The sequence below is a fragment of the Orcinus orca genome, chromosome 5 (assembly GCF_937001465.1).
Source record: "Orcinus orca chromosome 5, mOrcOrc1.1, whole genome shotgun sequence".
Taxonomy (NCBI): Eukaryota; Metazoa; Chordata; class Mammalia; order Artiodactyla; family Delphinidae; genus Orcinus; species Orcinus orca.
In genome coordinates, this window is record NC_064563.1 from 5100260 (window position 1) to 5113594 (window position 13335).

The 13335-nt window shown below is 45.1% G+C and overlaps 1 protein-coding gene across 3 annotated transcripts in view; it reads right to left on the reverse strand.

The window, feature by feature from the left end:
- Positions 1-755: 755 nt before the first annotated feature.
- UBE2E1 (ubiquitin conjugating enzyme E2 E1) overlaps positions 756-13335 on the reverse strand; it is a 76200-nt gene continuing 63620 nt past the window's right edge. For all 3 annotated transcript variants that reach the window (XM_049710143.1, XM_004271912.3, XM_049710142.1), the window contains 3 exons: positions 4452-4584; positions 2577-2724; positions 756-1541 (listed from right to left, as the gene is read on the reverse strand). In XM_049710143.1, coding sequence (XP_049566100.1) covers positions 1444-1541; positions 2577-2724; positions 4452-4584 — 379 coding nt within the window. In that variant the 3' untranslated portion in view covers positions 756-1443. The remainder of the gene's footprint in view (positions 1542-2576; positions 2725-4451; positions 4585-13335) is intronic.

Sequence of the window (13335 nt, forward strand, 5' to 3'; positions counted from 1 at the left end):
GTGCAAGCCAAGAACTACTGTATATAAAGATAGAAAACTTACTTACGTGGCGGCCGCACTAGCCGATTTAGAATTATTTAACATTTCTCATCATGTTTCTTTGGGTAAAACAATTGTCACTCAGATATGGTCAGCTCATTTCCTGCCTTTTCTCCCGGTGTTGGGCTTCTAGCTTTTTTTTGTTGTTTTTTCTTTCTTTTTTTACATAGATGGATAAATACTTTTACAGTTTTTTAAAAATAATATAATAGATCCTGCAGTTTGCTCGTCTGCTGAATGCAGCTTAGATCCGTTAGTACACAGAGTGACCGCGTTCTTTTTAAATGCGTCATGAGAGTGCAGGTACCTCCGCCCTGGGCCCTGGACGAGCTTCTCTGGAGCAGGTGTGTGCACCTAGGTCCCGCCAGGCTCCCTCCACTGTGGCGGGGGTGTTTCTCCATGAGAGCCCACTTTTCACGCACGCACTTACCACCACAGCGCTTCCAAGTTGGAAAATGCTTTGACGAAGATACAGCGGAACTCTGCCTTTGGAAGATCATGAGTTAGATTATCTAACCTTCCCTAAGGCACCTATCTTGCAAGGCTGTTGGATAAATCCAAGTAACGTACCAATCCTAACACACGTGCTGGGTAGACAACACCAGCGCGCACAGTCTGCATTACCTTCTAGGCTGTTTGAGTAGCAAAGATCTATCAAGAAGAAAGAAACTACAAAAAAGGCAAAAGGAAGTAAATGAATACAGCAGCGTTAGGCAGTGGTTTTAATATTGTTTATTAGCACAGTAACAAATGCAGACTTAGGCAGTCCACAACATAGAACCAATCCACTGAGCAACTCCTATTCCACGCCTTACAGTTAACAGCTTAAGGTATTTTACTACAGGTTTTCACAAGTCCTGATTCAACCTCTGTCTTTTCACAAGAAAGTAGACTGGCATATAAAATAAAGTACATAACTACTCATATTTCCTATATGGTGTCTTATAGCCATGTTCCATTGTATATATGAGATGACAGTCTCTAAAAGCTGTTAAATATCACTGTTCCCCTCCAAGAAGGGAAAACAAATTCCAATTTTTTAAAACAAAAGACTGTAGTCTTGGAAGGACTTTACATAAATGGCCAGGTGTGTAACCTGTACAAATTAAGCTGTTTCAGATTTACAGACTACAAGCAACTGAACCCAAACGTCTATTCTTCTCTGTACTGCATTTCAGCTCATACTGCAGAACTAATGACGGTTTTAAAAGTTGCTATTACCAATTCTGTCTACTGTAGCAAGATACCTTAAGTTACAACAAAATCTTAGGAAATAAGACTGAATAATATCTGTTATAGAAATACCCTACTCTTCACCAACGCCCACCCTCCCCCACCCCTTCAAAATCATAAGCAGCTCTCTCTGTGACAGACAAAGAATGTAGAGAATTGTGACAACCCAGTTTATGTAGCGTATCTCTTGGTCCACTGTCTGGCCATTCTGTCATGTTCTGCTCTGTTGGTCATATACTGAGTGGCAATACTTCCCACCAAGGGGTCGGCTGGAAGAAAAGAATGTACGTTACTTCGAAGAAGGGAAAGGAACATTGTTAAGTTTCAGCAAATAAGCTAGTGACAGCTTGCAAGGAAATGGACAGAGGAGCTGTGATCAAACCACTCCACCATTTGGGATACTTTTCCTCCTGGCCTTTAAAAAACAGCATGGATGCAGGGGGATCCTGATCCAGACAGAGTGGTCTGGCCCCGTCTCCTTAGTTCATTCCGTCTCTCCCCCGACCACCACCCCCACGGGAAGGGTGTTGCTCCTGCGCGTCGGGGCACGGGACGCGCAAGGCCCTAGGCTGCAGTGAACAACACCCAGCTGTGCCCACAGGACCACCTGCTCGATGGCACCACCTGTGACACTGAGCGCTGTGAAGGCCTCAGGGCTACTGCAGGCGAACGCTATTTACCTCTCTACTCTGTTGACCCGCAAAGACCCAAAGCTGCCAGGTCAGAACCTGTACTTCCGATTAAGTACAGTGTTCCTCTGAAACCTAAATAAAATCTTTAGTAATTAAATTTATATTTCTTTATCTAGAAAAAAAGTCTTTAATAAGAGGAAATTAAGGCCCAGACGAAACCACAGTCTGGTAATCACTAAGTGTGCAGCAGAGAAACAACGCCACATCAGTAAGCAGTTGTGGGCAGGTGCTGAGCAGACCCGCAGGCAGAGGGTGGGTGACAACATTCCCAAGTGTGCGTGCCGTTTCTGCATGGGAAACACGCAAAAAGGGAAAAAAAGTAAAGGGCAGAGAATGAAGATGCAAAAACCTAAGGCAATCTTTTTAAGTCTTCAGTTTATAACACCTTGTTGCTAGAACACGTCAAGTAATGGTGAAGTCCGCTGCATTTTTCACCTAGTAGATTGAACTCTTGATAAGAACTTGCTTTGAAAAGCAATGAGTTTTTGTCCCTTGAAAGCCCATTCAAAAATAAAATCTGAACTTTATCTTTAGAAAATCTTAGTTTACGTGGAAAATAACCATTTTCCAGGTGAGGAGGAATAAAACAAGGTAAAGAATTATTAACCTTACCAGGATTACAGTCTGTAAGAAGTGAGCAGATAGAAAGAAGGACTTTAGAAATGGTTAGTGCTGGACTCCAGTTATCTTTCAATATGTCCAAGCAAATAACTCCTTGACTGTTAATATTACAGTGATAGATTCTTGTCCGAAATGTAACCTAAAAAACAAGACAGTGTTAAATGAAATCTGAACAGCAAACAAACTTTTTACTAAATTGCCTCTTCAATTAAATGGTCCTAATTAAAACTTTTAAAGAAAGAGACATTTGGTCTTTTTAAAAAGTGAACTGTTTTTAAAACAGTTTAACTAAGGCTGCTGATAAGAGATAGGGTAAGAGACTATTTCATGAAATTGAGATTAGAAAGTGTTCGCTGATACAATCTCAGGGATTTTCAATTTCATTTAAAAAGTAATATCCATCAACAAAAAGCAAGGTAACCTCAGTATTTTTTTTTAAATTGAAGTATAGCTGATTTACAATGCTGTGCTAATCTCTGCACAGCAAAGTGACTCAGTTATACATGTTGTTTTTTTTTTTTGCGGTACGCGGGCCTCTCACTGTTGTGGCCTCTCCGGTTGCGGAGCACAGGCTCCGGACGCGCAGGCTCAGCGGCCGTGGCTCACGGGCCCAGCTGCTCCGCGGCATGTGGGATCTTCCCGGACCGGGGCATGAACCCGTGCCCTCTGCATCGGCGGGCGGACTCTCAACCACTGGCGCCACCAGGGAAGCCCCACGTTCTTTTTTTAATAGTCTTTTCCATTATGGTTTATCCCAGGAGATCGGATATAGTTCCCTGTATAGTTCTTGAATTCATCTTTAGCAGTTTTAATGTATTAAGTATTTTCCAAACGTTTCCAAGTTTGAACAGCTAATTGTTTGCTGACCTCTTGTGTTAGCTGGTAGTACTACATGGCCTCAAAGCAAGCTTTAGAATCTAATTCAAACAAACACAGTGGGTACATAAAGACAAAGTGCTTAGCAAACAATGATCACACACCTAAAAGGCTGAAAAATATATTGGAAGATGAGGTTTGTTTCTGCTTTTTCTGACCTTTATATATCAGATCTTGCAAGATAATCGTGCCTACCTAAATCAGAGAATTCACTTAAACAGAATCTCCACAGGTAAGGAGCTACAAGTGGGTAAGGACCACAGCAGCAGACGAATCAACAGCCCCACGAACCTGGGTTACTTTGTCTGGTCTCCTACTTTTTATTTGTGAAATACACTGACTCATTCAAAAGTGAAAAAACCCTATCACTTTACCACTTTTTTTTTTTTTTTTGAAGTGACAGACTTGCGGTCACCTCTTGGGCTGCAATTGTACCTCTTTCCCTAGCAGTCCACCCCATCCCCGAGAAGAGGTTTTCCTTCCGACTGGGCGAATGAGAATCACAGTGTTGAGTGTTACAGGAGACAGTGACTGAGCTACCCCTGCCCATCCTAGACGAGAAAGCGCAAGCTTGGGGCAGGATCTGAACAAGACCAGAAGATGACAAGGAGCGGAATCCAAGGCTTGTCTGGTAGGAGATTCTCTAACTGCTTTAGTGCGTGGATATTCTGACACCATTTTTATCTGTTCAGAAACTTTTTCTGTTGAGTGGGAAATAGAGGATTATTTATAGGCTGCTGACTGTGTTACTATAAATATTAGCAGGATTTTAAGCCCCATCAAAACAAAGCACGTACTCTTAGAAATGGTCTTTGCCAAAAGAGGCAAAGTCAACCCAAAGAAGTGTTTTGTGTATGTTCAAGTGTACTTAGGGATTTGTCAAGATATAACAGAAATCTATTTCTTTGCGATTAACAACTCAATTTTAAAAGCCTGAATAACCTTTCATGGGAGTATGTAAATTTTAGCATAAATCAGGGAGTTTCTTACCTTTGGAGGCTTGAAGGGATATTCTGGTGTGAAAGTGATATCAAGGAAGAATACACCACCCTCATACACGGACCCTGGAGGCCCTAGGATGGTTGATCTCCATTCATAGATGTTATCGCCTTTGGGACCAGCGCTGTGAAATAATACACCAGAAGGTGAGTAGATGGCGGGGCATCCCCACGTTTACAGTGTGTCCCCAAAGGGGGAAAGGTCGCCTCTCCTTCCTTTTTGTTTGGTGTGTGGATTCTCTCCACAAAACACAGGTATTTTTCAGACAGGCCTCTGATGCAGGCCTCCAACAAGCCCTAGGTCAAGTATATGGTAAAAAAGGATGCTGAAACCAGTCTATGCCCGCTTAACTGTGAAGAAGCAATAAACCCCTCACTTCTCAAACCCTCTCCTTGATACATCATAAGAACATGTAAACGTAAACGATACTTTACAAAAAGAGAAACGCCTCTCAGCACACCAGAACTCATTAAATTAGTGACAAAGTTTTGCTCACGGCTACATCATCTTTGAGGACCATTTTAAGCACCAAAGCTTCCTTTCTGACCCTCTGCCTGGGGCTCTTCCTCCTTGTCCTTGTTTCTCCATAATCTTACCCTAAAAGGAGTCCAATAGATTGCAGTTCTCTTTACAGCAGAAACCATGCTGGGTGGGGCAGGAGGGGGACAAAGGATCCAGTTACCAGTCATTCAGTTTTCACTTCTGCACACATTAGATTCCACAATCAGGTTCTCTCTCTACACGTTAAGCTACCCTCACCCGTGAGATCAGCGCTTTTCACGCGTAGCCACAGCACTGTGTCGGCTCACAGAGTGCTCTGTAGTCAAGCATATTAATAAACAAAAATACAAGCAAGACCTCCGAGGGCTAGCTAACACATCTGTCCACACAAGTAAGCGTAAAGCTCCGCTACCGAGAGAGAAGACGCAAGTCTGGGCGACGGTCTCGGTGCCGATGCAGACAGACCTGCCCACAGCGCAGGGTAACGGGTAACGGCGTGGATGGCTTCGCTGACACGGCTTCACTTGAGACGCTCAAGCCTAACTATTAACAGCCGCTTCGAGGACAGCAGTGTGTTTTGGCCAAACAACAAAAGGTCTTCGCTTGGAGAGGCTTGTAGATCCCAGTGGATACACAGCATAATTTCTACAGAGCAGGCAAGGCTCTTTTCAACTAACGTATGGTGTGAACTGGATCCACTCCCCACACACTCACGGACGGCCCATGCCCGACAGAGATGCTAGATGCCAAGGTTCCCTAACGCACAAGACAAGAACTGCTTGCCTTCAACATGCCCGCTGCTAACTGGTTAGAGATGGGGTTCAAGTCCTTCTAAGAGAAAGAGGAGATGAACAGGAAGGGAGAGGGGGGAGAAAAAAGATAAAGAGAAAACCTACCTGTGGCCCTATACTTTCCTCAAACCCACCAGAGATTTTTTTCTTTCAACCTGAAATTTGGAGTGGGAGAAACAACAGCAACATAGGTTAGGGGAATGAGCTTGTAAAAGAGAACCCGAAGAAAACAGGTTCGGGGGGAAAACATGCTGTGGCAAAAAAGGAGGGAGAAGATACAGACAAAGGATAGGGGCCAATGGGGAGGGTTAGGGCCCAAACTGGTCAAGAGGTAGAAATCGTTCAGACACTCACTGAGCACTTGCTGGCTGTGTGACCTCGAGCAAGTTACTCAGCTTAGAGCACCCACCTCACAGGAATGTTCTGAGAACTAAAATACTGATAATATGGGGGGGGGGGGGGGCATGACTATCTCTGCAGAACAACAGGCCCACAGTAATCTCCCATTAAATGGCAGCTGTCACCTCCGTTTCCAGTTATCTGATTATTCCCACTGGCTCAAATACTATGGTCCCTGAATATATCCTTGTGATTGATGGGTATTCCCAACAACTATTAAAAACCTGTTTTACACTGGACAGATATGGGAAGAGAGCTCGTTTAATTAACACTGTCTCTAATATTAAGTCACACGTATATGCAGACACCAATCTTCGAGTTTAAAAAAAAAAGACGACTCCCCGACTTCCGATTCTGCATGACATCTGACCACAGTTCTCAGAAGGTGCAAGGTAGGGAGCGCTCTTAACCCACCCTCTCCCTCTAAAAACATGCAGTAACCCCTCCAAGTGAAAGGATGCAACTCTGATTGCTGCTGCTTCACAGCCTGAGATGAGAACTGATCCTTGGCCATCTGAAGTTTGCTGACCTGCTTATATGTCTGCATCCAGCATATGTACTTGAACAGAAAGTCCACAAGCCATGGCTGATGCAGCTATGATACCTGATTACCAGACTGGAGTTAAATGAAAAGTGGACTGAGCAGATGAAGATGACACTGACACAGAGGCTGCGGATAAAAAGACAAACTATTCTCTCTTATCCAACTAGATAAGAACTCACGGCATCTAAGACTTAAAGGCAAGAGGCTATCGTTTACTGTGTACCCCTCTTCTTACAGACAGGAACCAAGGCCAAGAGCAGAAGCTAGGCCACCCAGAACACTAGCGCATCAGCAGCCATGCTGTTTTCCCCGTCAGCCTGGTGACGCTGAGAGACCCAGAAAAAAGTAACAGTAAAGTCAGTCCAACCCTGGCGGGGACATGTTCGCAGAGGCCCAATTCCGCCGGCCCCTTAGTACAGAAAAAACGATAAAAGAAGAACAAAGGTCTAACAACATGCCACTACAAGCAGATTTTATGACTGTACAGAAATTTCATCATCAAAATAATCTATGGAACTTTAAAAATTACAGATTCCTGACCTTTAAGCCCAGGCCTCCTGAGCTTAAACCCGAGAATCTACATATTTAAAAAGCTCCTCTGGGGACCTCTGAGCAGGTGGTCTGCATTTGGGACCCCCTTGTACAGGTTACTGGGAGTAGGACGACAGGCTGAGAACGCGAGCTTTAACATTTCACGCTTGTCACCTGTGACACAGCTAGAAATCCAAATCAGGATCGCTACTTGTCTGTAATCAGCTTTCAGTTCGGCTGTGAGCCTTCTGGAAAGTTCAGAAAAAAGTATGGAGAAAGAGAGTTCAAGAATCAAGCACACAACATGAGCTTCAAAAACGTGGAGAATGGAGGTGGGTTATAGTAAGGAAAGTCATGAGCGAAGTAACACCCAATGTAGTGGAAATGCTAAAGCTCTGCAAGAGATTCCACAGCACACATCCCTAACCTGTGCGTCCTCAGCCAGGAGGCTTGGAAGTTACCGTGAGGGGTCTGAGAACCCACTGGAAAGACCAAGCAACGCTGCCTGAATAAAAGCTTCAGCTATTCAGAGGCTGTTATTGGATGAATCCACGTAGCTTTTTGTCTTATGCATTTTCTTAATCACAGAATAAAACAAAAATTATGATATGGGGCCTGCAAAACTTTTGCTTTTTTTTTCTTCCTTCCAATTCTCACTGGAAAAGTTGGGCTCTACTTGTCCAGAAGGTGAGTAGACAGACCCATGGCAGGGGGCGGGGGGCACGGGAGGGGGCGAGGGCACAAGTCCCTGGCTCTCAGAAGGCCACTGTCAGGGAGAAGCTACGTGAGGCTGTTCCGGGGGGAGTGTGTCCAAGCACCCCACCCCTTCCTCCATAAAGTGACCGGCTGGACCCCTCAGGTCAGCACATGCCTCCCCCTGCCTTCCAACCCCCTCCCTGTAACAGAAGACACTTCTGGTTTCACAACAAGAAACGTAACTCCAATTTTAAATACCAGTTGAAGTATTCTAATCAGTCTAAGTGATTAGAAGGGATGGAAACTTCTGAATTGGGAGATGTGGGGACTGAATTTAAGGCATTAAGGGAAAGATGGGAACAACAACAAAAAATACACATCCCTGTTTGGAGACAGTGAAACCCAACTGTGATTGGAATCTCTGCAGGCAGCTGAGACTGAGAAGGGAAAACGAGCCCATGCCTTTGCCTTCCAGATTCTGTTAAACAGGGACATAACGTTTATCTGCAACACAAACATTTTTCAAAAGAATTCCCTGGCGGTCCAGAGGTTAGGACTCCGCGCTTTCACTGCCGAGGGTCGGGGTTCAATCCCTGGTCGCGGAACAGCCAAGGGAAAAAAAAAAAAGTGTAACACACAGAACTCTTATACAAGGCAAAAAGAAAGAACTGTGCCCTTAATTCTGTTTTTTCCCTTCTGGTCAAAATAAATACAGCCGCAGTAAACATTTTAAGAAAAATGATAGTAACTTCTACTTTTGACACAGTATTTTCTTATTTCTGTAGTGGTTTCTGATGCCCTACGGACCCATCAACAGTGGGAGCGGGGGTCGTATGAAGCCCGCCGGCTGGCAGGCACTCACCGTGGTCCAGGCCTCCCACCTTCGAGGGCCTCCCGGCAGTGAGCGCTGGGAAGGGCCGCTAAATGCTGCAGCTCTCCTGTCTCCCAGATACTCTCTGGGGAGCTACAGGAAGCACAGAGCTGCTGACGGGTGTAACTAACGCTTAGCACATATGGTCCTAAATAGAATCTGAACAGTATAAAAAGTAATTAACAAGTCATTTAAGGTATCATCCAAAGAAATTAATAAAACCAACTCTTAAAAACTGTCATTAGAGCAGTCTAACTACTGGCATCTAAATGTGCCCTCTGGACCGACTTCTCCAAGAAAACTGCACAAGCCAACGTTTAAGCTTCGTTGTGTTTCGTCTTAAAATCATGCTTTTCTCCATCCTCCCCCATTCCCATCCTCAGTATTAGTTTATTAAAGACTTAGCTTCCATTTCAACCGTTAGAAACCAAAGTTGCACTTCAGTTTTCAAAAGGTATCACCGATTTCTTATAAAGAATATCCTGAAAGCAAGGCAAAAATTATAATCGATTTTAAGAAATGGTATTTCTACCTGATCAATTTTTTAATTGTTATTGGGAGAGATGACCCTTGCTTACAAACATAGAAAACCCTAACTCAGATGTTCTTTTAGGCATAATCCTGAAAGACGACTTAGTTATCTAGTCTCACACCCCAGAAAAAAGTGAGGGATGAGAGGTCCGGAGACAGAAAGATAAGAAACACGCCGCACGCGAGCGTGTGGACTGCAGCAGCAGGCCGGGAGCGTGTGCCGGCGCGCCCCGAGAAAGGGGAGGGGCTCAGGACCAGCTGGTTAGCAGCTCGGTTCTTCCCACCTGAACATCCCAAGGAATCCCTGCTATGATCCCGCAGTACAATGAGTAACGTTTCATGAAAATAAAGAACTGGCACTTGGAGTACCCAACGATAGTCCCCAGGAAACGGGATGCGGCAGAGACTGTGGACTGGCTAGTCCATGTGTCTTTCCTCCTCTTCTCTGTAGGAGCGACATGATAAAGCAAAACTAGTTGCTTATGTAAAGTGCATCACGCACGTCACAAAATCCCCCAATTGCCCCATTTCAACAGCAGCCTTAGAGCAGTGGTTCCCCACGGCGGGGGGGTGATGCTGCCTCCGAGGCAGTTTTGGATGTCCCAACAGGACAGGGCGCGGGGGGCGCTACTGGCACCTTGTGGGTACATGCTAGGTGCTGCTCAACATACTACGATGCCCTGGAGAGCCCCCGCAATAGAGAATTCTCTTGGCCAAAAGGTCAACAGCGCCAAGGCTGAGAGTCCTGCCTTAGAGAAAATGTGCCCAAAATCAGACAGGAAAGAGAAGAGCTTCAGCTCGAACCCCTACTGCCAGACTCCAGCGCCCACCCTCTGGTCTCTGTCCCACTGCTCAGTGCCCAGTACAGAAAAAACATTCAACATATACGGCTGTCATTATTATAAGTTAGGTTTGCGGGACTTCCCTGGTGGTTAGGATTCGGCGCTTTCATTGCCGTGGCCCAGGTTCCATCCCTGGTCGGGGGAACTGAGATCCCCAAAGGCAAAGGCAGGCAGCAGCTCGGCCAAAACAAAACAAAACCAAAAACGTTAGATTTGCACGTGTTCTAGTGTTCTACAGACCCTTGCTACTCAAAATGTGGTCCCTGAATAAAGCAACACCAGCATCCCCTGGGTGTTTGTTAGAAATGCAGACTCCACCCCAGACCTAAGGCATCAGAATTTGCATTTTAACAAAGACTCCAAATGATGCCTAAGCGCATTAAAGCTTGAGAAGCCAGCTCTGGAGAAGCGAAGTGGCAATGGAGAGCAGCTCTCCTTTCCAATCTTCCAGACTCAGATGACCATTTATCTGTATTATCTAGCTATCTCCTTGTCCGTCTGTAATTCTCTGCAGTAAGAAACGAGTATTAACCCTGGTGATGCCTTGCTCTGTTAAGACTGTAAAATCAATACCGTACACACAGAACTCAGAAAATGCTTACAGGAAGAGATCCACAATCACATCTACGCTCCCTACCACAAAGCATACTACTCAAAATCCATTCTTAATTTACTCTCCTTTTCCTGAGAAATTCAAGAAGAATACGATAAAATAGCATGAATCTATTTTATCAGTTTACCAGAGGGAATCCTCATCTCCCACAACCACCTCTCAACAGACAGATGCTCTAGGGAATGAAAGCCGCCTTCTCCGTGAGATCTGCTTAACACACCCAGAGGAATTTTATAAAAACAAAACCAAAAACTGTGTTGTCCTGGGCATATCTTCGTAAAACAGTAACCACGTAACCTAGAAGCGAGTGGCAGAAGGAACGTGAAAGATCAGCAGATCTCACTCAAGCGATCAGCAGGCTAGTGACGCGGCCTGGGCAGCGCTGTGAAGAACTGGGGCACTCCCCTGTGCATCCTTCCTGGTAGCTCTGAGAGGCCTCCTCACACGAGCACAAGGCAGGGCTGCGTCGCACACACCGTTCTGGCTACTGTCCCTCATAAAGAACTTCTAGGCCAAGGGCCAACCTAAAGTACTCCCCAGAAAAGCTGGTGCCCACGTGGGTAAGAACTCACATCAGTGGTATCCTGTGTGTCTAGGCAGTTACTCTGGAAGAGAGTGGGTCCAAATAGGGGGTACATTTTCCTACGTATGGGAGGGAAACGAACTCAAGCTCAGGATCGAAAACAACACGATCCACGTCCCCCAGGAAGCCTTCCCACAAGGCCCCCCAAAGTCCTGTTCTCACGAGAACAGATTTGTCTGTGGGTGATTTACAGACCGCCACAGCTATGTGGGTGCACGACCTCTCTTATGTCAGATGGTAAGTCTCTAGAGATTAGTCATTTCCCACACAGACTACAGGTCTGTAGGCCTGATAGTGATTAACAGTGTTTAATTAGCTGGTCAAAATACGTACCACTGTCTAGGGTTATATGACAACGTTTCCAAATTAGGTGAAATATCAAAACACCACGAAAGCTCAATCCTGCCCAGCTAGCCGTTCAATTATAGTTTTATCTTACACAACTGCTTTAGAAAAAAGCCACAGGGCCTTCTGTAAATTCACATTCCAATATTGAAAAAAAATCAGATGCACATAAAGACACAATTTTTAAAAGAAAATTAGTTAAAACTAGTTTCAAGATAATTTGAAAGACACCCCCTTAGGGATAGTGAAAGAATTGCAGACCTAAAAAACCATGGCCCTCAGGGGTTCCTTACTCCCAACGAGGGACGGCTGAGTAATGAGAGTTTTTAGTTAACTGAGCCAAGAATCGTGCTTTAACTTCTGAACTATTGGGTATAGAGTGCGGGGTAGGTAGCGAGCAAGTGAAATGATAAACTAGTCCCAAGTCAAGGGACTAGAACATCAGACTGGGGAGGCGGGGAGAACGACACAGGAAAGAGTGCAGAGAACTGAAAGATCAGCACGCCCCGTGCCTCACAAGCCATGTTCCTCTACCACGTTAAACAGGTGCTATTCAGGATTCAAGTGCATCAGCCTAGAGCTCTTTTCTGCAGGAGCCACACAAGCCTGACTTAGAACAATTCTAATTTGGTGTTTTTCCCCAGAGAGGTAAGAGAAATGGTCAGAGCAGGTCAAGTTCTAAGGCTCTTACTCCTCTATTGCCACTAAAAGAAGCCTTAGGGTCACGTGGCTGAGTCCTGAGTTTTCAGGTGCAGTGCTTACATCAGCATATACTGATGTAAAACTGCTGAGTACCACTGACCCCTGAACAACACGAGCTTTAACTGTGAGGGTCCACTTATGTGTGTATTTTTTTCAATCAATATATTAAAAAATCTGGGGGGATTTGCGACAATTTGAAAAAACTCGCAGCCGAACTGCATAGCCTAGAAATATCGAAAAAATTAAGGACAAATTAGGTATGTCACGAAGGCATAAAATAAATGTATATACACATACAACATACAAAATATGTGTTGATCGACGTCGATGTTATTGGTAAGGCTTCCCAGTCACCAGCAGGCTATTAGTAGTTGAGTTCTGGGGGGAGTCGAACGTTATACTTGGGACCCCCCAACCACTGCGTTGTTCAAGGGGCAACTGTAAACAGAAATCAGTTATTAGTCTGGCTCTTACACTCATCAGTCCACAGGGTCTACTAAGCACAACCAGCTCACCTGTCGGGATGGTGACTGTATTGTGGGTAAATGAGAGGCAGTTGGGGGGAAAGAGAGCCTCTCATTTAGACTTCTGGGGGGATAAGGCACACTTGTTAACATCTGTACCCTCCACACCTTAGCGCTGATGCTCAAAAGCAATAGTGCCACAAGGAAGAGCTATTTAAAGGACACCAAAATTCTCAACAAAGAACTTACCAGGTTCCACTCAATTCCAAGAAAAGATTCTGGAACACATCTTTGGCTACAGAGCTCTCTCATAAAGGTTTCCTATCCACTCACACTCATCACCTTCTGTGCAGGCTCCACTCTGCAGCTGCTGGCCACCTCCGACTGCAGGTGGGCAAGCAGGGGACGGCCTCACAGTGGGAAACGTGGGCAGTGGCATTAAGTGGAAGTGCTCACGCAACG